Genomic DNA, 27325 nt, shown 5'->3' with positions numbered 1-27325 from the left:
CTCTTGCAAGCCAGTGATAGGTCTGTCAACTGTTAAAGTCATTGTGAAAGAAATAAATCCAACAGGTCAAAAAATGTGAGGTGCCAGTTTTAAAACCAAATTCTCCATGTGTAAACATCTGGATTTGTTTTTGTTTTAATGCTGTTTGCAGGTGGCACATTTGAGAACTGAAAAGTTCTTAAGTTGTCTTCTTAAGAGTTATTTGTAGCTTTTGAAACCTGGTGTTAAAATCTGGTAAACTCTGGGTGCAGAACGGCAGCTTTCTGCACAAACATACATATTTATATAACATACCATACACATATTTATATATCATATTTATATTTATGTAACCATATACAACTGTCCAGTGCCTCTCTACCAGAGGAGAAGGTGCTTTGGCTAAATTAGAGAGAAGTTTAGAAAAGGCTTTTAATTGCTTGCTGCCTTAGCTATAACTTATGAGTAGTACTGGATTAGGAAATTAAATATAGGCTTGCATAAATTGTGCTATTTGCAGCTCCATGCTTCAAAGGGTAGGCTGGAGAAAACATGGGTGTTGTAGTTATCTATGGCAATTAATTTCTTGGGAATATTCCAGCTGCAGTTGATGGTTTCAGGGGGCATGAGTAGATGACATAGTCTTTCTATCTGCAAAATATATTGTTGCCAATCCTAGAATATAGCTCTGTGATTTTAGAGAGAGAAAATCTTGGCCCTGTTGTTTAGCAGAAAACTTTAGTAAAAGTAATTTTTGCTATAGATCTTGAGCTGAAAGTGTAATGGCCAGCCATTTAGCTTTTAAACTGATCTACTAAATCAGTTAACAGAGAATGCACAAAAGAAAAAAATTACTTAAGTCCATGTCCACACTCTTGTTTGTAATCTCTTAGCTTGAATATTTCAGTCTTTGTAGTTTTGAGTAATTAAAATATACTAAGTCTGTGTGTGAACTATATATATATATAAATCAGTGTAAATAATACGATCTCTAGGTGTCTTTTGGTAGCTCATATTTTTGAAAGAGACTCAGTGTTGAAAGAGACTCAGTGGCTGATAGAGGTTGAAAAATACAATAGGAAGATGCAGAATGAGGGACCTATGCTAACAACTTGTGTAATTCCGTAATTACATACCTCATTACAGGTATGTAACTTAGAGCTAAATTATCTAACTTGATCTGCTTGCTTTAATTGTTTTGGCCTTGTATCATTTAATGTTTTAACAGACATTCTGTCTTCCTTGTCCAAAGAATGACTGTTTCAGAGCATAACATCTTTTAAAAACTCTATTGCTTTCAGAAGGAATTGAGTTTGTAGATCCGAATAAGGTGAACAAATTGCAGGTTTCTTGTGGTTACCACACTACACACCTGCACAAGGGGTGGCTGAAAAGCTGCTCAGTGGGCAGGAACTTGGGGCTGCTGGTTGACAGCTGTCTGAACATGAGCCAGGAGCGTGCCCGGGTGGTCAAGGAGACCAAATGCAGCCTGGCCCGTACCAGAAATGGGAAGTGATTTTCCCCCAGTACTCAGCACTGCACAGACAGCACCTGAAACAGAGTTAGGAAGGTTGGGGAAAAGCCAGATGGTTTTTTGGGCAGGAGCATTGGAAGTGCAGTCTCATGGTGTGGCATGCAAGGTTTGTGTTCTGCAGGAGCTCTGGGCTTCAGCTCTGACCCCCTGAGCGCCTCTTGGCTGGAAACAGGGGAGATGCTGGTGGCTTGGCAGATGTGCAGCTCGTCTTGAGCAGGCTGCAGGTCTGTCAAGGGTAAATGCAACCCCTGGACACATTAGGAAGGAGTTTCCACTCAGGATGAGGAAGTGTTACAGTCCATTGCAGGTGCTGGGCCGTGTCCCTTGGGAAGGGGGGATTTGAACGAGGAACTTCTCCCGTGAGAAGTGGTTCTGAAAGCACTTTCAAACTTCATTTGCTTAACTTAGCAAAAGGGAGAATCAGAGGAATATGGCTCTGTAGTTTGAACTAATGGCTGATAGCAATTGTATGAGGTGGTGCCTGCTAACAGCAGAGGACGAGATCTCCTGGTTTAGAAGACCTCCTAACATTCAATTTTTCTGTTTTCCAGTTTATTCATTAATCTGGAGAAACAAATTCACAAGCACCTAAGTTGATAAAAAAAATTGGCATTCCTAAAAAGATCCTGAAAGTTTTCAGTATTTATTTGAGGGTACTTGGAAAAAAAAGAAGCTGTAATGTGTCTACATCTGGTAATTGGAATTTAGAGGATTCTGCACACAGCTTGAAGCAGGAGTACTAAGTCCTCCCATTTTGAAAATGTGCTTTCAGAGGGTCTGTGCTCTCTCCTGACAATTACAGTTCAGCTGACCTTACACATGCAAACTCCTGCCCTGGGAACAAATTTAGCATGGAAAATCATAGGCATGACTCCAATCAGCAATTTCAGCACTCATCTCCCAGTGCGGAAAAGTGACAGCCAGGAGGTGTTTGTGGGTCACCTGCAAACTCTGATCCAGTGTAGCTCAGGGTGGGCAGGGCAGGGACTGTCCCAGACAATCCCAGCTGTTCTGCACCATGTCTCTCTGACCTGCACCTTGGAGGCTGTTCAAGCATCTATTTCTGCAGCAGTCTGGCAGGAGATGGGCACTTCTCCAAATGGCTGCACTGAGAACCAGGCACATTTGCAGGCATTCAGGCTGGTGCTTTGTATTCTGTCTGAGTGCTGCTGCAGCTTTTGGACAGAGATTTGTGAAATCTGAGCTTCAGATTGGCTTCCCAGTGGTCCTTGTGCAGCTTTATGAGGAATGCATCACAGGGAATATTATCAATGTACAGCTCTGAATAGCTTAAAAATATGAAGGTACATTTCAGCCACATGGCTTTTACAAGGGTGATGTAGGTGCTTGTCAAATTACTCATCCACAGCATTGTGTTGTCTCTACAGGCTTCTCAGAAAAGGTGTCATAATTATATGAATTTTAACATTTATTCTTATTCTAATTAGATTCGTTAAATATTCTTTTTTTTAAAGCTTTAAGGTTATAACTTTGCTCAAAAAGACTGGGAGTGATATTTTATAATTACCTTATCATTATTTGCATGTATATAAAGACACAAGCATTGTAGAGTGAAATATTTTATGCATTTCTGTTATTTGTATTTCATAATCAATCTGGGTGTCTCCTCAAAATAAGTAAAAAATTTGCTACCAATAGGACATAAGGATGAAATTCTTATGCCAATTCTTATATTAAATTAAGAAACAATGTGGTCACACTGCTGCTCTAATCTCAAGAAAAGTTATTTAACATTGCTGTAGTTTTCCCACTTGCACAATGTGGTTAATTGCTTCTCCTTCTTCTGCCTGAGGACTGTCTTTGGATTTATCAGTATTTTTGTAAAATTTTGAGTTCCTCAGAAATAGTGCATGGATACTACAAACTGTGCAAGGAGAACAGCTCAAGTGAGCAGAGAAATCCCTCCATAACAGCAGCAGCTGCTGCCAGACCCAGCTGCAGAGCTGGGTGAGCCTCAGCAGAAGCACTGGGAGGGAGGGAAATGAAGGAAGAACACTCAGGTAAATGAAGATAGGAGAGATGGAGCATTGATCAGCAATCACAAAGCTACAGGGTAGGTACCTTAAAAACCAAAATAATACACTCAGCTGTTTGAAGAGGACGTGTCAGGGAGATGTGGCTGCTGGTGGACAGCATTGCAAACTGAAGGTAAGGTGTGATAGTGGTTAGCTGCAGGGCTGGTTCGGGGCTGGTACAGCACTTTGGGTGATGTTACTTCATTAAGGGAATTGCTCCATATGTAGCCTTCAGATCTTGAGAGAAGTGTGGGACTGATGACTGAGTTTGTAAGCCAGTCACCTGTTCACTGTTGAGATGTTCCTGTGTTCTCAGTTAAATGTTCCACCCTTTACTTTCAACAGATATTACCTTATCTGTTTTTATTTCCCCCACAAGGTTTTAGAAGAGAATGGAGAACAAGTGCCCTGTTACTCTGTCATGGTGAGTTTACAAGAAGTTGGTGGAGCTGAAACTAAGAACTGGACTGTTCCCAGGAAGCTCAATGAGTTTCAGAACCTACACCGCAAACTCAGCGAGGTATGAATCCTGGCTACGGGAGGGAAAAGATACAAACTGACAAAATTTGTCAGAAGGATAACAATTTAATGCTTCCAGTTTTAATGCCAGCCTTTTGGCTTTTAGCCCTTTAGAACTAGATTTCTATCTGCATATTTCTGGTCTCTGACAAATGATTATAAAACTTGTTTTTAATTTTTTCCCCTTAATAATGTTTTACTGGACTAATCCCATTTCAAAATGGTATATGCTCTGCACTGTCATACAAGAGCCTGCTATAAGAGTGAGGTTTTATGTCTGGCTTCTGAGGAAGTAGTAGAAATGACAGTTTTTGGGGAGAGAGGAGGTTGGGATTTTTTTCACAGTGCTTTAACCTTTGTGTCTGATAAGGAATAGATAATGGTGCTGTAAAGGGGAAGGGTTCAGATGTGTCAGCCCATAGTGGTAAAGGGAAGGTGTTTTCTTGAGAGGGGTGTGGAAGTGAGATGAGAGCAAAAAGGAGTCTCTTCATTTCCATTCTGAACTACCTGTCTTTTTCTCTGCATGCATCTTAACTGAGCTCTCCTTTCTCCTACACAGTGTTTTCCATCATTAAAGAAAGTTCAGTTGCCTTCTCTCAGCAAGCTGCCCTTCAAATCTGTAGACCAGAAATTCATGGAGAAATCCAAAAACCAGCTTAATAACTTTCTACAGGTAAGAAAATAAGGACAAAACCGACAGATATCTAAACAGGAGAATTGAGAGGCTGCTGCCTCTCTATTGCCTAAAGAAAGAGCCTAGAACAAATAGGTCAAATGTAAAATTTGACACTATAAATGTCAAAGTTGTATAAAAGTCAAAGTTGAGATGAGTTTGACTGATAGTAACCATTCCTCTAGTAGTAAATTAATTTAAACTTCAATTAATTGAAGAATCATAATGAATCCTTTAATTGCCACTTTCAGCTAAAACTCCTTCATTGACAACATTCACAACAAATTCCTTACACGTGAGAAATTGTTATAAAACAAGAAGGTTGTAAGACTAAAAGCTTTATTCTTACTAGTTCCAGTTCTTTAGAAATAGTTTCTTAAAGTATCTTTGTGAGAAAGGGATTTTTTTCTCACACTACCTCTGAGCTGCAATTTAATCAGTTTTATTGGATGCCTCAATACATCTTATTCCTTAACAAGAAATATTTAATTGATGTGTTGCTGTGTTGTGATGTGTCATTATTTTTGTTTCATAGAAATTACTCTCTGATGAAAGACTCTGCCAGAGTGAAGCACTTTATGCCTTCCTGAGCCCCTCCCCAGAGCACCTCAAAGTTATTGATGTGCAAGGCAAGAAGTCATCGTTTTCACTCTCCTCATTTCTAGAACGACTTCCTGGTGATTTGTTTTCTCATCAGGAGGTAAGTGGTAGAAAAGTAATCTTCCCAAATTTAATTACTTACCCTAAGTAAGCAGCGAGAGTCATTAGTATTTGAGTGGCAGGCAATATTTCCAAAGGTCGTTTGTAATTTACTGTAAGTGAACAAAGAGAAGAAAGAGCCACCTATGAATTTAAAAGATGTTTATTAATAAAACAGGTTTCCTGCCTTTTGGTACATGCATATAGGCAAATGTGTAAGCTATCACAAATAAACAAATTGCAGTTCATGTGGGATTGTTTATTTTTTTACAGCAGAATTTTCCACTTTTTGAGTTCTGGACATGCGTATTTCAGAGAGGTTTTGGCAGGTAAAAATACACTTGGGAATATTCTCTTGGCAAGAAAGAACAGCTGTGTATCCCTAATTTCAGGACAAGTTCATAAGCAGAGCTAGTTTTGACAAAAAACTGTTGGCAAATAGTACAGGCTTACTGAGGGAATTTGCAAGTGCAGGCAGGAGTCTATGTAGGCAAACCAGATGGAGAATTTGTTATTAAGCCATAAAACCCCATTGTTTATCAAAATCCAATGAATAATAAATTAGTGACCAAAATAGCTCATTAACTAAATTGACCATAATCCATGGCACTCTGTTCTGTGTTGTTCATGTTCAGATAATGCAACATTCAAGGAGATGTTTATATTCCCCCTTTTAGTTACATGTTATACAAAATTCATTTAAAACAGTTAATTTCTGACATGCTGTAGTTGTCTGGAGCGGATGGGTCTTATGCAGGACAATTTGAGATTGGGGAGCATGTATACTTCTAGGCTTTTATAGGGAGAAAGGTGCTCTTGCATCTCAGAAATAAGAAAATCCTATATACGTACCTTGCAAAAGAGTGCTGTGTTTGCATCTAGATGCTGAATGCGTGTGCCTCATTTCAGAGTAATAAATATAAAGGAAGTTTGAGAAACTAGTTTTACTTTGATAGAAGTACTGGAGTTATACAATCCAAAGTGCTTTCACTAAAATGACTAATGATAGGTAGAAGTAGCATAAGAGTATTGAAGTGTGAAGCTATTTATATTTTGCTATTTAATTGAAAAACATCCTCAAGACATTGTATTATGGGAGATAGATATTGTATTATGGGAGTGTGTAGGAGGAAAAAGTTGGGAAATACAGGAGAAGGAAAAAGAATTTTTAATACCAGTGTGTGAAAGGAGAAAGAACAAATAAACAAAGCAGAAATTATGCAGCTGTTACTGCTTCACATTTCTCTTCTCTCTCTTCTCCCTTCTTTCCTTAAGCTTACATATAACAGAATACAGATGGTGGGAACTCTTAGACCCTATGAATGAGCATGTCAAACAATTGCCCTAAAGTGAAAGTAATAAAATAAAATGGAGGAAGACAGACTGGGAGGCAGTCTGGGACTAGCTCTGCTGTTTCCTGGACTCCCATGTCTTTCAGAAAGAGCTTTGGATCAGCTCAGTCTTGCCCCACTGATAGCATCTTGGATATTTTCCTAAAGCAGTTAAACCGGGCTTAAATAATTTGGTACAAGGTCATAAATGAAGTTGGTTGTGTTTAAACCACACGCAAAGCTGGTATAATTGTGTTCTTTTTGTAATTGAGACTTCCTGGTTTATTTTATGTTTTGAACTTTGTAGTATAGAATGCTCTCAGATTCAGCTCTCTTTGCCCTTAATCTCATCTCACATTTTTCAAATATATGTCAGAGCAATAAAATTACCTCTTGAGTGTTGTGTTCAGGATTAGATACTGCAGCAATTTCTTTATATATATAACTCCTTGGACAGGGTTAGCTTTAGAATGTATTTTTTAGCTCTCTAGACCAAAACCAAATCAGAGCAAAAATGCAGTTGATATCATCTAGAAAGAAGGGCTTTTAGGTTTATAAATCTACTGGATAGAAAATGCACTGTAGTGTAAGAACTTACAATTCTTGTTGCATTTTCTAAATGACAGGAGATTCACTGAATAGCAGAAAAATAAACCAATTATAGATGATTGAATGATGAGGAAGAAAGGAAGAGATGATTGATATCTTTGAAAACCAGGCTGAAGAAGAAAATTTGCACATTATTGTGACCATTTCTGATCCAGAGACTGGGGCATCAGTGGAGGTCAGGTCTGCCTGTCTTTAGCTTTGCTGGAAGCAAAGGCGGGCAGGGCAAGATCCAGGAAAGCAAAGGGATGTGTTGGCTGCCATGAGCAGTGACAGGAGTTGTAGTCCTGATCCTGAAGCAATCTTCATGATAGTGAGAAACAACCTGCTGTCTGCCCTTCACTCTGAAATAGATGGTACTGCCAGAATGGAGGGGGTTCAACCCACTCATCTTCTGGGAGTCTGTCTGAATAGCTCTTCTCCCTTTGGTGCCCTGAGCTGGGGTATCCTCAGGCTCAGGTCACCAACTATCACAATTTGTGTTTCTGGCTAGTTCCCTTTCCACTGCTGGCTTTGGCTCCCAGCTTACTTCAAGGACAACTGGTTAGGGCCTAATCCCACTGAGGGGCTTCAGCTGTGAAGGCACTGTCTGTTCTCCTGGGGAACCAGCTACCTGCTTTTCCTGGTGCAAAACCAAATTTTCCCCCTTTCTTCCCAGCTGTTTGTGTGGCAAAGAGCTCCAGCTGTCTAGCTCCCCATCCTGAATGTTTTTTATGGGTGTTGTGTCAGAGGGAGCTTTGCAATCACAAACACTGCTGAGTGCCATCTCCTGCTTACAGCTGTCACCTGTTTCCCAGCAGTACATGACTCCCACATCACCTGCTTTCTTTCATCCAGCTGGTGTTGGTGGGGCAATAGAGGCAGCATTGAGGTGCTTACTGGGGCAAGGCTGCAAGCAGAAGATACAGCAGTGATGATAATTCCAGCAGTGCAGTGTCCTCATCACTTTAGTCCAATGGGAAGTTTTCAAAATCCCTAGTGAGATTCCTCTTGGCCAGATCCTGCCAGCAGCAGTTTTTGGCTCTGTTTTTTGAGAGGACTGGCTGTGCTCCTTCTGCAGAGCATGGCAGTAACTAAATCCATTCTGGAAGAAGGCTGGGGAGCAGCAGCACACACCCATGTTGTCCCTCTCTTCCTAGGAAGAAACAGAAGAGGACAGTGACCTGTCAGACTACGGAGAGGAGGTGGATGGGAAGAAGGACTCTCTTGCTGAGCCGTGTTTCATGCTGATTGGAGAGATTTTTGAACTGCGAGGAAGTAAGATGTAAACCTGCTCAGTTGCTAATGGAATCTCTTGGCTCTGGAGGGCAATTCAGAATTCAATTTTTTTGCTGTTTCAATAAGTGCAATCTATATTGCACCTAATCTTCATTCTTCAATCTATATGGCCAGTTTGGGACCAAGCTATTGTTCAGTAGTTCATAACTTTAAAGCTTTCATTCAAAAGTGAAATGACAATATAAAATGGCAATAAAAATATAACTGGTAGGGGAGAGCATTTACACTTAATGTTATTAAATTTTTCATGAAAAGATTAGAAAAAAAGGACAGTAGTATTCTCTGTGTAAATAGGCTTTTCATTAGATTGTAGGAATTCTTGAGTAAGGAAAGGTGACTTTATTATAGAACATGTCTCTGACAAAGAAATATAATTTTAATATCAATTTAAAGTAAATTATATATGCATTTTAGTTCTGCAACTTCTATGATGAAAATTATACTAGAATTGAGGTATATTTAAATACTGGATTTCCCCCCCTTTATGTAACTGAATGATCATAATAAAGTTATTTTTGTTTCTGTTTCAATGTGCAGCCACACATGATGCTCTATAAAATTATTTACAGGGTAACTATTGCAAAATGTGTCACCTTCCAAAAATGGTAGATATATCTCCCAAATATAGACTTTATTGTGATGTTGAACAGTAGGAAAGGAAGGTTTGCCAGTAATTACTAGGAAGCACTCACTTTTGTTTCATTTATTTGTAATGGAAAGCTGACTGCTTGGTTTGAGTGAAAATGTTTTCAGAATTTTTATGGTGCTGCTGTGTGTACTTTATACTAATAGTTATGAAAAAGGTGGGAAGTTTGAAAATATTTGGGTTTTTTTTTTTTTAGTAGAAAAAGGGTTTTGAGTAGTTGTATTGCTCAATAAACTTGAAATATTCCTATATATAAAAATTTTTGGTATAACCTAGAATGCATTTTATATGCATGGTTATATAATCTGCAGGGCTTAAAAACCATACAGCAAACAGTACAAGGAATGTGATCAAGAAAAGTGAAACCTCTGTACAATTAATGGAATCTTAGAAAGGGTTATAACAATGTGTTTACTGTAGGGGTGGGTTGTTTGGGTTTGGTTTGGTGGGAGGTAGGAGGAAGTTTTTGTACATGGTCATGGGTTCTGTAATGTTATTAACTTCTTGGTCATTATTTTTTATAATTTTTTGTTGTTCTAGTGTTCAAGTGGGTCAGAAAAACATTAATTGCACTAGTACAAGTCACTTTTGGAAGAACCATCAACAAGTAAGTAGCTGTTGCTTTAACTGAACTTTCATCATCATTCTGTTAAAAATAGGCTGACAGCTGACAGAAGAACTGTTAAAATAATCTGAACATCCTGTTGGATATGGTAATCTGCATTTGTTTTCCATAGCTCAATTTACAGCTATGTTATATTTATTAGAGAAAACACAGATATGTGAATTATCTTTATGCTTCCAGGTGAGGCCTGCCTGAGGCTATGAGCATACCAGTCTGTAAACACCTTCATATGGAAAGCTGTATCTCTGGTCAGAAACAAATTTTAGAAGTATTCTATCAGCACAGCAGGCTTTTTTTTGTCCAATTAGTGACTAAATTTTGCACTTGCCAGCATGGCTTTTAAAACCTCTGATGTGTATTACAGTAGCAGTAAATTGGACTGGTCTCAGACAGTATCCACTCACTGAGTTTTAAATTGATTGGTTCATTTGTTCATCCCCTGCTGATAACTGGAAAATGCCTGAAGGAGGACAGAGAGGCAGAGAAGTTCTGAGCATAGCTTGCATGCAAAGTTCCTGCTGTGTAGCTTTTACATGTAGGTTGACTTTATTGATTTTAAGGGATTTGGCTGTATGGCAACAGCACTGACTGGAGCCTGCTCTACCTTAGACTCCTGGTGCTGAAGGCTTCACTGAGGGGTGCAGCCACAGGAAGAGGCTGCTATCTCAGTCTGTCTTCAGTAATGTGCTTTGCTATCTGTGAAGGAACTTACTGTGCTTCTATCAAAACTGTCTCTTTTTATCCTAGCAGGCACATCTCCACAGGCAACTAGTTTGGAATTTGCTACTATTAGTGACCTGATTTTCCTGACTTTTCCTGGTGGAGCATTTGTAGTGCTTGTCCTTGAAATGTAGCTTTGATGTATATTTCAATGTAGTACTTGTAATTTGAAATGGATGTTTGTGGATTACCTTGAAAAGCAGCCTTCTCCAGATCTAAGTGATGTATCAGGAGTGACCTAGTTCCTAGAGCACCCAGGCCTGAATATGACCTGCTGTTATACCAATGAAATCAACTCAGGCATACTGGCAAAATTACGTGAAAAAGAACATCTTTTCCACTACTTTGAGGAGTAAAAAAGAATAAATCTGGATAAAACATGAGACTAGCTCTGATGGGCTCCCTTCTCCACTTCTTTACAGGCAGATCCGTGACACTGTACACTGGATGTTCAGTGAGCCAATGCTTGTTTACTACATTGGGGTGTTTCGAGATGCCTTCTGGCCAAATGGAAAGTTAGCTCCAGCACCGAGAGCCAAGAGCGATGAACAAAAGCAGGAGACAAAACAGAGAGCACAGCAAAAACTACTTGAAAACATTCCAGGTGAGTTCACTTTGATTCTGCTTAATCACAGATCTAATAACTTATAAGGAAACTGGTTAATCAAATTATTTTCATGTAGACTTTTAAGTTATGATTATTTGCATAAACAAGGATTATTTTGGTCTTAGTCTTTGCCTCTCCTACCTGTCTGGTAAAACGCATGGATTCAGATATTACTGGTGGATGCAAAATCAGAATTGCTGTATTTTTGTGCATAATGTTCATCAAGGAATCTCAGTCGAGTCTCTCTTTGCTGGTTCTCTGTGAGCAAATTTGTGGTTCTGCTACTTGGAATTACTTGTCAAACAGGGACAGTGGCACCACCCCAATTCCTCCTATATTTTGAAGTTGGAGAGCGAGGGATCTACGCATGCCATCAGTGTTGTGTGTTGTCTCTTTCTGATAAGAGGTCTCAGGGCACTGAACATTAGAGTGACCTGCAGCCCGGGCAGAAGAAGCTCCTAGATGGAGTGGTTTTATCAGTACTTTCCTTCACTCAGTACTTTCCTTCACCTGCCCTTATCTCCCAAGCCTGGGCAGCTGCTTTTTCAGCCAGAATGTTTTTGGGGCACTATTCTGAGATGTTCCATGCTGTCCCACTCACAGGGCAGGAAATGCAGTTACAAATTTCTGACTTCTCAGAGATCATGTAAACCCAAAGGCACCTAACTGAAAAGAATCAAAATCATTACCGTTAGCACTTGGAAATGCACTTCAGCATAGCTTGAATGCTTTTTCTCTGCTCTGTGTGAAGAGAATGAGCTATTTTATGGCTTCACTTAGATATCTCATATACCCCCATGCATTAGGCAGTTTAATCAACTTTTGCAGCACAAAAGGAGTAGGTATGCATGGAAAATATTTATCTTTTGATGTGTAAAAAACCCTTCCATTTACTGCCTGTGTTGTATACTCATCTACTTACTTAAATAGCCTTCCATAGTTGGTTTGTGGTATTGTTTGATTTCCTGTTTGTTTCTGAGCTTGGAGCCATATGTCAAGACATAGCTGAATGCACCTTAGATTAATGATGGAACACTGAATCGTTATTTATTCTCTAATTTAATCCAAAGTGCAAATAATTGACTTAGAATTCTAACTGCCTTCTTGTGGGAAGTATTCTGTGATAATTGAGTGGCAATTAAAGTGCTAAATTTATTTTAAATGCTGTAGAAGTTGTGTCTTTGGCTTAAGGTGTATTTAAGTGAGAAGTTTAATGATGTGTGAGATGAGACTTGACTTAGTGAGGTGGACTACTGAAAAGGCATTTGATGCATCATGTTAGAACACTTAAAATGTTCTGAGATGCACACACTATTATCTAGTGGGTAACTGGAGAATAAGGGTATCTTTTCAAGCTGTGCTTTTAAAAGGTTGTTGAGTAGGGACTGTGTGTATCTTGTAGTCAAGGGCCAATGAACTGCAGTGGCTTTTTCCCCCTCCTTTTTGGGTCTTTATGGTTGAACCAGATGATCTTGAAGGTCTCTTCCAACCTTTATGATTGTGATTATGGGTAGTAAATTGATGATCTGGCTGGAGGTTTTGCCTAGCATGAGTAAAACAACATAAACTGAAGTAATGTTTGTTGCAGATACTCTGCAGAATCTCGTTGGACAACAAAATGCCCGTCATGGTGTAGTGAAAGTGTTCAATGCATTGCAAGAGAGAAAGGCTAATAAGCATCTACTTTATGTGAGTACCCAGAAAAGTACCTTTTAAACTTCATAATCCTGTAAGTTACTGAGCTCCACTCACTCCGTATTGAAGCCTAGGGGATGTGGTTTTGCAGAGATTCATTTATTATTAAAATAAGTCAGTTGCTCTATGTTTGATCACTTGACTAAGTTTAAATAACAAAAGACTGTTTAACAGCAGCCTTGTTTTTGTCTAAAAGAGATCTTCTACCACATACAATGTGCCTGACTTCCTAAGGTACAAACTAATTTCTTCATACAGCTTAGAAAAACAAACATACCTTGGAGAATCCTAGTTAGGACATGACAGCCTTCCAGAAGTTCCACTCCTCAGCTGTTGGGAATAGTTGGACCATGCAGCTGGATCTAAGTATGACACCTTCACAGTCAGTCAGTCTCTTCTGGCACATTCCAGACAGCAGCCTGTCACACAATGCTGCCCCAGCACCAGAGAGAAAAGGTGCATGCCCTGCTGCTTGCTTAGGATGCTGTGGAGTCTTTGACACAAGAGCAGCAGTTTATACTGGGTGGGAGATCCCCATCTGAATGGAGCTGCCCTCAACACTTGCCTCCCTTCAGCCTTAAGACATTTCCCATGTAATCTGTGGGGCATGTGCTAACTTCTGGATGAAACAAAAGTATGAATGTAATCAAACCTATGTGCTTCTGTTATTTATGGTTATCTAAAAATGACAGAAAGGAAGAGAAATTTGGTTGGCACCTGCATCATTTGAACTCTTTTCTGTTTTTCAGGTTTTGCTGGAACTGCTGCTAACTGAACTGTGTCCTGAGCTGAGAGCTCATTTAGAGCAGCTTAATGCCACTTAGGTTTGAATCTGCACAATTGGACCACTAGAGAAATGTCTATGTTCAAGAATAGACATGAAACTTATTTTCCTCTTTTCCATAGAGGGCTGAGGACTATGATTATTTTTAGCATTTTTCTTTCCTCTTGAGTTTTTTGTGAAGTACAGACTTGAAAAGATCTGATGCTGTTGTAGGGTAGACAAAAAAATGCTGTATAGCTGCCAATTTTTATTTAAATTGTTCTATTTGACTACTCCTCTGTTTCAAATATAGATTAAAAAATAAATGTTCATATATGCTGAAAGAAACCAGAAGATATTTTAAACATTTATGGAAAGAAATTTTGCTTATAGTGGTAAACTAATGAATGTTGTACAGTTCTAATCTCCTCGCTGAGGATCTGAGCATTCCTTTTTTTTTCTTGTGTATTGAAAAAGCCTTGTTGTGCAATACTACATGTAAAGCTATTGTGAAAATCTTATCAATTTTGGTTTTACCAAAGATTTCCTGTGGTTTGAAGCATTTGTAAGCAATAAATATCACAACTGGATTGCAGCACTTGATATGAGGCTGTACTGACAACGGATCAATGGGTTTGACAGCACTAGTTTCATAAGAAGTATCTACATTGCTTTGAAGTTTGTGTCAAAATTATGTATTGTAAACTGGTATGTCCTAACAGAATGCCTGTGTTCAATGTTAGTTCAAAGATTAGTGCTTATGAATTGCTTCTATGAATGATCAAGTAGACATTTAATTAAACCATTCTGATAACTTCCCTGATATTACTCAGGGCTGTTTTATTCAAATGCCCCAATTTTAAATAACCTTCAAATCTTTCTCTTATTTTATACAAGGAAAGAAAACTGTCTTCAGTGGTTGTTTTTTTTTTTTTTTTATTGATGTAAAAATATGTAAATATGATGTTAATGCACATCTAAATAATTAAACATCATCAAAAATCCCTAGCTGACACTCATTACTGTCTTCTCAATTCAGTACAGTTGTGCTCTTAGAAAAACTACTTGCAGTTATGACTGGCTGTATTGTAAGCTATATACAATCTGCATAATCTATATAAATCAACATTTTTAGTAACATCTAACCTTCTGTTCTAACAGTTTCAGAAGAGTTTGCAAGTCGTGGCACAGTACTAAGAAGCAAGGCAAATTCTACACTTACAAAGCTTCATAAGTAAACAGGCATTTAGAAATGTGCAAGCTGACCACAGCAATCAGTAAGTTTTCCTAGTGGTTAATCAAAGTGTCTTTTCATAAAAGATCCAGCTTGACATTGCTCAGACATAAATACTCCTAGCCAAGAGATTTCCAAATATTTCTAATACAGAGGCAGTGTGAATGCAATATGGAGAATTGAGAAAAACAGGCCTTGTCTTGGGGATGTATATTCAATATTTCCACACTAATGTTTGGGGCTTTTTTCCCACAGTTCTGTAAGTAGTGTTTATTAGTTTTAGAAGCTGGTATGGTTTGAATTGTAAAGCTTAGGGTTCTGCTGGACAGTTTCCAACTCTGAGTCTCTGCAATCCAAAAGAAATATGGATAAAGACTTTTAAGTAAATCTAGATGCTTTAGAAAGTATGTGGAAGAAATTATAAGCACCACTACATTAAAAGCATAAGTGTAAGCACCAATAACATTAAAAATGGCCGTGGCCTGTGTGTGAAAATGAGACAAGTTTGGGTTCAAGCTTTTCAGAATATTAAAATTTAAATACTATATATGCAGAGAGGAAACAAGCATCTTTCTTTTGCTTTGTTTTGATTCATGTGCTATGTAGCAATATGACATGAAGAAAATACATCTGTCCCGTGAAATGTCCTTAATAAACCTTTAAGTCTTCAATATTATTTTTTAAAAATCTGTCTCGGCTTATCTCGGCTTATGAGTTAGAGAGCATGAGCTTTTTACTTTCTCTTCTAGATAAAATGAATCAGTGAATTGCTTTAAATAATAATTTATGGAAAGTTGAAAAGCAAGCAGTAAGTGATGAACAGTCTGTAATTGCTGGAGATTAATGATGGTTTATTGTAGGAAATATATTTATATACCAGTCACAGTTAAAAGAAACACTAAATTCTCCCAAGATTAGCTGCCAATTCAAGGTGAGAAGCAACAACAGGATCCAGATGGCATGCCTTTAAAAACAAAGAATATCAGAGTTCTAGTTTATAGCTACAATAAAACTGTATGTTATCAATATGACAAAATCTTTAAGTGTCAAAAAAAGGGAGAGAGTCAACTTGCTAAAGTATTGAAGAGTTAACATATTTGGATTTGAATCCTTTTTCTGATGCCACATTAAAAAAATTAGTATTAAAAATTAGCATACTGGAATATAGTGTTAGTCTTGGCCTTATTTTTTAAAAATTCTGTATGTTGGCATGGCAGATGCAGCACCACAGTGGGAAAAATAAGTCTGCTTACAGACTGGATGAGTTTCACTCACATCCATCATCTACTGCAGGACCCTTAGGGATGCCCATATTCTCTTTCTCATCTCTTAAAAAACTGACTCAGTCTAAGAATGGTAGGCCAAAACCAGAGCTGAGCAGTCAATTAAAACAAATATGACTTCAGGTAAGTATAATTGTACAGTTAACAAGAGAATTTTGCAGGTACAAAAAAACTGGACACCCCCACAACTCTTTTGAAGTTACTTTTTCAGGGAGTTTTCTTGTTTATTTTATGTTGCTTCTCTTCTGCTATTGATTTAGAGACACATGACACCAGTCATAGGAACCACCTCTTTATACTGAGACATCAGTGACACTCCTAGACCAGTCTCAGGTGTAGAGCAGGTGAATAATGAGTGAAAGCTGTGGTCTCCTTTCAGCTGTGGCAGTTTTACTACACTTCAGAAGACAGCAGGAAGAGCTACACTCCTGCAATGCCATGCAGCAATTTAATCCTGATGGACCTCTTCAATGCCTTAACTAGGAATGCTCATAATACCTCAGCTTATGTTCCTTTCCTGATTGCCTGCTCACCCTATCCTCTATCGCATTTTTACAGTGAGAGAACAAAATATTTAGTGTCTGTATTCAGATCAGCTGCTCTGCTAAGCCTTCTCTATCAGTGACTTCCCTGAGTAAAGAGCTACAAAATTTGCTTGCTGATTTATCATTTCCATAACTCTCCATTCATTTAGATTGCACCAAGATGGACACCACAGTATTCTACCTGCAGAAACAAATGGCCACTACATGCACAGAAACCACAGAGTCTCTGAAGCACAGATGCCAACTTGCTACATTCTCTTCAGCTGGTGAAGCTACCTTGCCTTGATGCCTTTAGGCATCACTGATATTACTCAACAGAATAATCTTCCAGAGGCCATTATTATTATTTTTCCTCAAGCTTATTTTCCAGCAGTCTTACTCCAAATTTAGAACTTTGGAAAAAATTTAACTGATATTTTTTCCCTGTATATATTGAACAGATGAAGCAGTAGATCCTCAGCTATCATGGAAAATGTAAATATAAAAATAAGCATGAGAACCAGTTATGGCCAATTTAATAAAGGTTGTAATTGTTACAGGCTGTAAAGTATTAGGAGTAGTTACAATTTTTCAGTTGTGTGACAATGACAGAAAGCAAATTAATTTGGGGTAAAATTATTCAAATTGTTTAGCTAATTTATCTTGCAACTTACCAAGCTCTTTGCTGCATAGATTTGTTGTTGTTGTTGTTGGTTATACTGCTTGCTTAAGCAAGTGGGCAGATAGCATCCTTTTAAGGCTATTTTTAGTAGTTTTCAGTACATTTCTATCAGTCTACATGTTCTTGCAAATATTTTTTTAACACAGTGTTGGAGTCCTTAATGAAATAACAAGTTTAGACTAGACTCAGATCCAAGGTATCTCTCCATTTCACAAGATAAAAACCAGTCTGTAAGACTTTCTCAACTTACTTTAGAATAGTACTTCTCAGCAGCCTGCTTGTTTTTCTCTGTGCCTCTGCCTAGCTGGAGGCATCTAGCCAAGTAGAAAGCAGCCATAGCAGCCCCCTTGGCTAAATAGGTTGGATGGCAATCATTTAGCTTGGCTAGCATGTTGATGTCATCATCTGCTGTAGCCCTGTTGTGGAATTTAGAGCAATATGTTAGATAATGATAGTTCAAGCAATAATTAAAGTTGCCAAATATGACTTTGACAATGCCTCCTTTCTGTTTACATTATTATCCAAAATAAGCTGAAATTTACATGTATTTGGCATCTTATGAGGATTCTTCTATTTTATATTTGATTGTAAGTTAGTCTTATTTGAACATTGTGGTATTGAACAGCAAACAAGTATACAACTTTTGAAGTCACTTTCACTATAGTTATATTAGTTATAAAAGGCAACATATTTTATGCTAATTGTTCCCTTTAAATTATTTCATGGAAATTGTATGTGGAAGAAAGGCAAAGCTCTTACTTCCTCTTATTTCACTGCATGAGCAACCTCGTACTGGAAAATGTCCCTGCCCACAGCACAGGGGCTGGAAGTAGAAGATCTTCAAAGAGCCAACCCAAACCATTCAGTGATTCTAGGATTCTAAAATTTCCAGTTCTTACAAGGATATTGGCAAACCATAGTATTCTGAAAATCTTGGACATATTGGGAGCCTCTGGTTATAAAACTCTGTTAGGAAAAAACCACTTATCACTATATCGGCTCAATGATTTCCTTTCTTCTGCATGCTTGCTGTCATCTTAGTTTCAGCATGTTTTTACTAAAAACCATTTTAAGAATCAGAGGGACAAAGTGAATGTTGTTTTAACTATCAAGCTATAATTATCTAGTATAATCACTGTAATATTAGAAAATGCTATACCTAAGTGGGAGTTTTTTTCTGTTGTCTTAAAACAGATACCCCCAAGCCCTATACCCTTTCCAGGTAGCAAACAGTAATAATGTGCTTCTTTATACATCATTTTACTGATGTCAAAGTCACAGACTTGACAGAAGAAGGAAAAGTGCAAGTAATTTCAGTTTATAGGTACTTCCTATAAATCAGTCTTTATGAAAGATTGTTCTCAAATAATCCTCTGCATGTCAGTGCCTGCTAGATCACCTGGAAGTGTTGGGAATGATGTTCTTCCACCTAATTTGGTCCCATTAACAAATACAGTAACACAACTGTTCTTATTTAGCAAGAACATTGAAATAAAACAACAGTAACATATTACCTCTAGTTATTCCTGATACGTAACATTTTCCCCTTCCTTTCTGAAAGATAATCTATAGAATGCTGATGCAAATAATGAAAGCCAGTCAATTCAGGCAAAAATTCTATTTCAGTACAGCTGACTTCAAGAACATACCACAGCAATTGGCAAGTACAACTGTGTGGGATAACTGAATTTGAAGTGAAGTATCAGTAGGTAATGTAGACTCCAAATATTAAGCAAGGTTATACCGTACGTAGTCACATAATGTTTTATGCTTGTATCTAATGTAACAAATGTAGTTGCTATGAACACAGAAGGACAAATTTTAGCAGAAAAGGTATCAGTGCTTGATATTACTGGCTGAACTGCTACGATTTTTGCCTCAAGGCTGTCTTCAATTCTAATTAAGTGTAACTGTTTCGAGCATAGTTTCAGTGTTCTATTTCAGAAATGGTCACCTCTGACATTACTGTGGGATTTCATTGCTATTTTCTGCAATTGGAATTGCAGCTGATGAGATGCACTCTACTTGTCTGGATAATCTACCATGCAGCATTGACTGGAGGGGATTCATTCCCAGTGAGACAGGCTAGACCAGACTGAGCAGTCATCACTCCAGTTTGACAGTGCAAAAGAAAGAAAAGCAGCAGTTAAGAGAGAAACAGTCCTTCTCAGCATGGAGTAGAGCAAACAGCATCCATAGCTGAACTACTGACTTAACCAAGCTTCTGCTACTCAGTGGCATACAGTGCAGCTTCTGTAAGATGGTAAGGCATGACATGTTTGCTGCTGTGCAGCAGCAGCTATGTAGGCACACCCCAAAATGCACACACGTGATCATGTGCCACGTGTGCAAATAGTCAGTCTATCTGCATCTTATTTCCAACAAGTCAATAATCTGATTGACAGATTGAACTTTTATCAATACACTGGTAAATGGAGGTTTGTCACAGAAATGTGCTGTTTATCAGCCATAGAACATTGTGCCAATACTGCTCTTGAACCTGAAGTGGTTGCACTTGTGCCATGTTCCAACCAACTGGGGGATAAGCCAGGCCAACCAGAGCAGCAACAAATGTTCCTTAGCTGCTTCCCAGGTGAGGAGCAGAAAACATCCACCCCAAGTGTTGGTGTACAGTGCACACAGCCTGGGGACCAAACAGGAGGAACTGGAGCTCTGCAGCCACTCAACCATAAGTCATACAACCATGGGAATAACTGAAGCAAGGTGGAACAACTCACATGACAGGAGGATCGTGAGGGATGGCCATAGGCTGTTTTGTAAAGACACAAAAAGGAGGAGTCATGAATTAAGGAGAACCTTGAATGTGGAGAAACAAATAGCAGCCTTATTGAATGGCCCTAGGTCAGGAACAGAGGGATCATCTCAAGAGGGACCTTACACTAAGCATCTGTTGTTGATCTCTGAATCAAGACAGTAAGACCAATGAGATAATACTTGGGTCACTTAAGTAAGCTTTGGGTAACAAAATCTGGATCTTATGGGTGACTAGAACTACCCAGGCATTACAAGCAATAAGAATACAGCAACTCCCAGGACATTCATGAAGTTCCTGGAATGGAGCAGTGGAGTGCTGCTGCCTCAACCAAATGTCAGATGTGCCAATCAGGAATGAGGCACTGCTTGACTTGCTACTCCCAAATCAAGAAAATCTACTTTGTAGGACCTCAGTGATAGCCTTGGGTGCAGTGATCACAATATTGAGGATCTGGGATCCCATTGAGCACTCTGATAGTTGGTACTAACACAAAGGTTTCAGATTTCAGAATAGTAAACTTCAGCTCACAGCACAGTTGGGAGGGTCTCCATAGGAAGCTTCCATGGAGAATAAAGGAGCTAGTAAGGAGCTGGGAATTTTTCAAGAATGCTCTTCTGGAAGCACAATGAACTGTTTGTTCATTCCCTTTAAAGGTAAGGAAAGTAGGTAGCAAGAGACCCACTTGACTTAATTCCAAGTTTCTGAGCCTGCTCAAAACCAAAGGAGATGCACACCAAAGATGGAAAAGCAGTAAAAGGAAGTGGTGGATTCACTGACCTTGAACACTTTTAAGATTCAGCGGGACAGGGTGCTGGGCCATTGTGTCTAGACTGTGCTTTTGCCAAGAAAGGTTGGACCAGATGATCACTGAGATGCCTTCCAACCTCGGGGGTCTTTGGCACTATGACTGTAGGGGTTAAAGGGAATGGTGAAGGCAGGAACCTAGAGGAGATAGTGCACAAGGAAGGCAGGATTGTATCTAGGCATCTGCTTTGGTTTCTAGTTCAAGGCTATTTCGCTACATTGGATCACAAGGAAAAGTTCAATCATACTGAGGAACTGAGAACCTTATAGTATTAATTTTGTCATTGGCTATTCTGTTGTTAAAGATGTTTTGCAATTCATTATCTCTTACATTTCTTGAGTTTGAAAGACACAGGACCATAATCTAATAATAATTTAAATCTGCTTTATGTGGTCTTGCATGAAGAACCTTAATGAAGCATAGAACAAAAATTACCTTTTGGCTAGTTCAGCGGCTTTTGAGTAAAATTTTCCAGTGTAGTAATATTCCACAAGATGGCCTTGAGCATAGATATTTCCAAGTTCTGTTGCTTTTCTCAAGCACTCCAAAGCAGCTTGGCTGTTTCGACGTGTACCTTGTCCATAGAGATACATAATGCCAAGTGCTGCCTTTGATTCCAGATTTCCATTTTGACATGCTTTTGAATGCCAGAAAAAGGCCTGAACAAGAGGCACAAAGTCAGGGTATGTATTTACTTTGCTGATTTTCTTGTATACTGTTTCCACAAAAGCTTTTACACCAAGCATCCTGTAAGAAGTGCTTATACATAAAAGAAAGAAGAATCCTTGTAAAGCTTTTAAACCTGCTTCATTTACAGTCAGAGCTGTCAGTCAGTGTTACCTGCTTGAATGATGAAGGTTACCAAAGCTGGCACAACTTTAATCCATTCTATCATTCTTTCTGATACTCTCACAAAAAAAAAAGAAACAAAAAAAAACAACCAAAAAACCTTAGCTAGCAGTGTCAAGTGAGTCAAAATGAGGAATTCTGACTATCTGTTTACATTGGCTTAAATGGATGATAATGTCTAACTACTCAAAATACAATGTTCAGAGTCAAATATACCACCGTATTATTTCTCTGAAATTAAAAATTAGTCATGACTACTTTTTATTTCAAAAGGTAGGGCTTTACCTTCTTCATATCTTTTAGAATTGGCATAGAATAAAGCATTCCTAAAGTACTCTGGGCCTTTACACTTGCTTTTGGATTTCCATTGTCTGCAGCAGTAAGCCACAACCTAAGAAAATGGGGACAACAAAGTTTAAGAAACACACAATCTTATAATTTTTCAGGAAAATCACAGACTGCCCTTACCTTTCAGCCTCTTCAACTGAATGTTTAACACCACATCCTTCATAATATGCCCTGCCAAGATTGTATGCAGCTGCAAACTTCAAGTGACTTGCTTCTGGGGAATCAGAGTTGAATATTTTATTCATGTATTCCACTCCCTTCTCCTAAAATTGTAGGAAATATAAGTTATATAAGTTGTATACAAGTTATTATGTTCAGACTGTGAGGAGGATGACATATATAACCTGAGAATACACTAACTTCTGCCAGACAGGTAATTTTTTCCCCTTTGAAGAAAAGCTGTGGCATACTGGCAGGACAGCTTGGAGAACAGTGTCATACCAAAGCAGAACTGACCTTTGGTTACTAGACAGCCCCTAAATTTTTGACCCCAGCATATTTTTAGTGTGAAACATTTCCTCATAAATGTTCATTTGATAATATATTACTCTTCTTCACTGACAAATTTTTTCCCAAAAATATTATTGTGCTTATGTAAATGAATGTCACATCCCACACTTGTAACATTTTTAATTTCAGAATTCTGAGAGCTTTTTAATACTGCACATTGTATTTGAAATCATAAAACAATCTTAACAAGAAGGCAAAGTGATACATAGTAGAATTTGAAGTCTCTGCAATTAAAACACCTTAGACTCATAAAGGAAAAAATCTGATCATGTTAAATAAACAGATGGATAACATTGCATATAAGCAACTGGGCCTCAGAATTACTTTAGAAATAAGATCTACACTGTTAGGATTTAGCATGGACACCCTGTATAAATACACTAGAAGCAGTCCTTTATAAAAGGTTTTGCTTTTATTTAGCTTTCATATTGTAATACACGAGAAAGAAAGTAACTTTGTTAAAATGTTTATTTGCAAGTAAACAAATGTGGTAATTATGCAGACATACAGAAAAAATAAACCACCTCCAAACCCCAATCAGAATGTTTTCAGTTCTGCTGACAATGCTGTAAGCACCAGACAGGAGTCCCAATTGTTAATATACTCATTGGTTCATTTTTTTTGGCCTTCTGTCTTATAATCGACCCTTTTATTCCTAATGCTTGTGTTCTTTCCTTATGCCACTCTTTAAGATCATCTTCACCAACAAATGAACTCTCCTTATTGTAGCAAAGCATTCCTTTGTCTTCCTTTTCTGCAATAGAATTCTTCAGTCTGAATTGTTCAAGTGCTTGCAAATGTAATTTTTCATGTGTCTAACTTAGGAATAATACTGTCAACCATTGGTAGAAGCACAACCATCTCTGGCATCTGTGCTAAAAGAATAAGAAGTACCTTAAAAAATCTTTGTGCCAGAGATCTTATACTTTGAAATATAATTGTCTGATTTCCACTTTTACTCGCTTTATTTTCATGTACATAATATGCTTATTAAAAAGTTAAAAAATTAAAGCAATTTAAAACGTAGCTTCCACATGAAGTCCAACCAAGCCCTTGAAAGTTAATTTTAAAATAGAAATTACTGTATTCTTTTATTCCTATTTTATTATAACCATTTTTGAGACCCTCCTCAACCCAGAGCCTTCATTCTTTAATGATGCTCTGTAAACATCTGCACTTTATGAAACTAAATGAACAGGCTGTTAATTTTAAACTAAATAATCATGCTTACAAAGAAGCTCCTAGTAATTATCAGCTGATATTAGAAGAAAAATAAAAAGCGTGCAGCTAAATAACTCACAGGGTCTTTTTTAGTGCCAAGTCCATCATAATACATTACACCAAGCTGATACATTGCTTGGAAATCTGTATCCTTGATTTTTTCAAATCGCTTTAATGCTTGTTTGTACAACCCCTGAGAAAGAGAAAACAAACAGTAACTCTCTGATATATACACCCTTACTATTTTTCAATCTGGTATATTTCTCTCATGAATGAAGAACAAGAAATTGCAACCACAGAACTGTCAGAAACCAGAGTAAATAAAGAACCAAGAAAGTTGGGAAACCAAAAGCCATTCTGACAAACTTTCTCCCCTCCCACAAACTGCCACAATCTTTCCAATTTGAGCAGATAAAGTCTAGTCCAGAGTCCCTGCCCCCTCGATCTGACATCCTTTAACTTAGGTCAGCTGTTCTTACACCTTGAGGGTTTAACAGTCTGCTTTTACATCTCTGCTAAGGGCTGGTTTCACAAAGACTGGTTGATAACCAGATGTCTGAAGACTTTCATGGACCAGATGTCTGCCACGCATACCTTATGGAGGTATCACCTGCAACAACAGAGGTGCTTGTATTCCTAAGAATGAATCTCTGAGAGTATTTGTTTCTGCATTGTCTGAGAAGAAACCACACTTACAAATACAGTTAAACAACTGTAATACAACAGTTAACTGAGCCTGGTGTCCTCAGTTAACTGAAATACTTTTACACATGAACAGTAAGTAAAAACAATAGAGAAATTAAAATATTCTTATCTATATTTTTACTTCAAAATTTCTGTGTGTTTTGATAAAAAAAAAGAAGACTGCAAAAGCTTAGAACTGAGCAACAGTTCACCACTCAGTCAAATGTCCTCACAATGACCAATCAATCCCTATTAATACTGACCAAGCTATTATCTTAATTGTCTTGGGAACTTATCCATTTTGATTGTGGGGCTTTGTATTTTTAAAGAACTCTGGAAAAAAAAAAAAGTGCCAGTTTCTTTTTGCAACTAGCTGTCATGAATATCAGAAAAAGAAGTACAGGAGGCACATTTAATCTCACCTTTCCTGAGAATTTTGTGCTATGTGAAGGAGACAAAGGGCTGTAATTAGGAAGTGGTTTTTTTTCCCCAGTATCTAAAAGTACAGTGCTGGGAGCATGTGCATTTTTAGGCACTACAGACATACATTAAAAAAACTTAAAATTAAAACCCGCTCAAAGAATAAATTTAGGGATGTACAGCAATATCTATCATGGACATCCAAGCCAGCTTGTCAAGAAACAGAGAGGAGTCTGTTCATTCAGCTCCATGGAATTGTCTCATGGAATTATTAACGAATTCGTAATTCATTAATGAAAACATTAATTCATTAACGAAATCATTAAGGACAGGGCCCAGAATGCAGGAAGCCTGAGTGAGTTAATTCTGTTCCTGCTGCAAACCGTGAGACTGATTTACACTGTGCCACTGCTGCACTGTAAACAGCACTGCACCTGTGCATGTTGCATCAGGAAGTATCTGACTCATTGTTTGTACTACATTCTTTTCTATCTTCTTGAACTAAGTTCTAATTGTCACAGGAAGCTGAGGTTTACATTCACTTGCCAGCCAGTCTTACCCTGTTCCCTGAGGATTTACTTTCCAAGACTTGGATGACCAATTTTAGCCAAACTAGGCAGGGACAGAGATCTTGAAGATTATACATTTCAACAAGTTCTAGTTCCCAGGTGGGAAACAAAGATCGAAAGCTGTGTCTTGGTCAGGGCTCACTCTCACTAGAACTGAAATCAAAATGTGTTGTATTTGGGCAGTCAGCTGCCCAAAAACCCAACCTGGCCTGGAAGTTAGCTATGAGGATAGGCTGCTACTTACTTATCTGCTCCTTAGGAGACCTCTGAGGGAACTGGAAGACCTCACTAGATGTCTGGGCAAAGTGCAGCTTATTTAGGGGGAACACCAGGCGATTTTAATAGGAAGAAAACAGGCATAGGGAACTTCCCTCTTTTAGGTTTTTTAAGGTGTCTCTTTTTTCACGGAAAAGGTGTTGAAAGCTGCCTGCTTTATAGTATTTACTTAAAAGAGGGAAAGCACCTGTTCATAGTATCGTTGTCCCTTCTGAAAAGGTGATGGAGGATCTCCACGTGCCTCACTCCTCACTGGCGACTCCTCCGATTTTGCCAAGAGCACATCCCGGCAGTGGTTCTCTGATTAAAAACAGACACACGTTTGGGTTTGTCCCCTAAGAGGTGAAACCTGCCTTAATACAGTAGAGGTCAGAAGTTGGCCGGGTCCCCTTTCTAATATGGTCTTCAAGAGACTAAGATGAAAGAGAAGGCTCTGTTATAGAACCGGAAAGCTGAGCGAAGGCAGCCCGAAGGAAACGTTCAGTGAATGCAGCCTGACCGCCGAGTGCGTGAAGCCCGCCGTGAAGAGCTCAAACCCGCCAGCCGGGCCGGGCCGGGCCGGGCCGGGCGGAACCCGGCGGCTCGGGCGGAACCCGGCGGCTCGGGCGGAACCCGGCGGCTCGGGCGGTACCTGGCGGCTCGGGCGGTACCTGGCGGCTCGGGCGGAACCCGGCGGCCCGGGCGGAACCCGGCGGCCCGGGCGGTACCTGGCGGCTCGGGCGGAACCCGGCGGCTCGGGCGGTACCTGGTGGGCCGGTCCGGGCAGCACTTGGCGGGCGGGGCTCCTGCGGCAGCCGCTCGCAGCGCAGCGCCAGCCAGCACCGCCGGCCCAGCTCCCCCGGCAGCCCCGCGCCCGAAGGCGGCTCGGGCGGGGCCTGCCGCGCTGGGCAGGCCCGGGACCGGGAGCTGCCGGCCGTGGATCGGCCCTTGGAGCTGTGGCGGGGCCTGCCGCCCTGCCAGGCCCGTGCCGGCTCCCGGCGCCGCTCCATAGCCGGGCGTGGGGCGGCACGGCCTCCGGCAGGCAGGAGAGGGACGGATGGGTGGATGGGGACGGAAGGATGGCTTTGCCCTTCGGGCTCGGCCCCGCCTCCGGCCGTTGTCCGGAGCGAGCTGTCAACAAGCGGCCGGACGGGCTGCGGATCTTCCCTGCTGCCGCCCGTGCTGTCGGAAAATAACAGCAGAAGCCCAAAATGCTCCGCAGAACACTACAGGCAAAAGGAGCAGAAACTCTGAATGCAATTCAGAGAAAAAGGCACCAGGCCGTGACGCTTCAGTCCAGCAGGTGGGACTTCACGCCGCTTCCAGTGATCAGAAACTGTTTGTTGTAATGTCGTTTGTTTTGCCCATATAAATATTAAAAAACTTTAAAAGGATAATTGAGGGAAGATGCTGTTCGAGGTTTCTCCTGAAATGTAAAGCATTGTTTCCACTTC

General features: G+C 39.3%; 2 protein-coding genes across 6 annotated transcripts in view; one reads left to right on the top strand and one right to left on the bottom strand.

The window, feature by feature from the left end:
* Positions 1-14532, top strand: part of SNX25 (sorting nexin 25) — an 80933-nt gene extending 66401 nt beyond the window's left edge. Inside the window, exons 12-19 of the mRNA XM_058023849.1 lie at positions 3929-4069; positions 4628-4741; positions 5277-5441; positions 8517-8634; positions 9842-9908; positions 11069-11250; positions 12842-12942; positions 13698-14532. Coding sequence (XP_057879832.1) covers positions 3929-4069; positions 4628-4741; positions 5277-5441; positions 8517-8634; positions 9842-9908; positions 11069-11250; positions 12842-12942; positions 13698-13772 — 963 coding nt within the window. The 3' untranslated portion in view covers positions 13773-14532. The remainder of the gene's footprint in view (positions 1-3928; positions 4070-4627; positions 4742-5276; positions 5442-8516; positions 8635-9841; positions 9909-11068; positions 11251-12841; positions 12943-13697) is intronic.
* LRP2BP (LRP2 binding protein) lies at positions 7803-26881 on the bottom strand. Of its 5 annotated transcripts, none has more exons than XM_058023855.1 (8): positions 26657-26881; positions 26080-26190; positions 24023-24136; positions 22333-22475; positions 22150-22255; positions 21451-21674; positions 17685-17850; positions 15782-15909 (listed from the first exon to the last, which is right to left on the bottom strand). In XM_058023855.1, exons 1-8 carry the CDS (start codon positions 26879-26881, stop codon positions 15844-15846), a joined length of 1155 nt encoding a protein of 384 aa, XP_057879838.1. In that variant the 3' UTR covers positions 15782-15843. The 5 variants fall into 5 exon arrangements, with proteins under 5 accessions (XP_057879833.1, XP_057879834.1, XP_057879835.1 ...); XM_058023854.1 differs by having other exon boundaries at positions 26080-26192; positions 26638-26675; XM_058023850.1 differs by lacking the exons at positions 15782-15909; positions 26657-26881 and adding an exon at positions 7803-8512 and having other exon boundaries at positions 24023-24553; positions 26080-26386.
* Positions 26882-27325: the final 444 nt, after the last annotated feature.

Source organism: Melospiza georgiana, chromosome 5 (assembly GCF_028018845.1).
Source record: "Melospiza georgiana isolate bMelGeo1 chromosome 5, bMelGeo1.pri, whole genome shotgun sequence".
Taxonomy (NCBI): Eukaryota; Metazoa; Chordata; class Aves; order Passeriformes; family Passerellidae; genus Melospiza; species Melospiza georgiana.
This window is presented reverse-complemented; position numbering and strand designations above follow the sequence as displayed.

Excerpts from the sequence above, each read along its gene's own strand:
- LRP2BP (XM_058023855.1), bottom strand. The coding sequence starts at position 26,881 with ATGGAGCGGCGCCGGGAGCCGGCACGGGCCTGGCAGGGCGGCAGGCCC. Across the intron at positions 26,191-26,656 it reads AGCCCCGCCCGCCAAGTGCT|AACCACTGCCGGGATGTGCT; the intron begins GCCCGGACCGGC and ends TTTTAATCAGAG. Across the intron at positions 15,910-17,684 it reads CTGAGAAGTACTATTCTAAA|GCATGCCATCTGGATCCTGT; the intron begins GTAAGTTGAGAA and ends TTGTTTTTAAAG.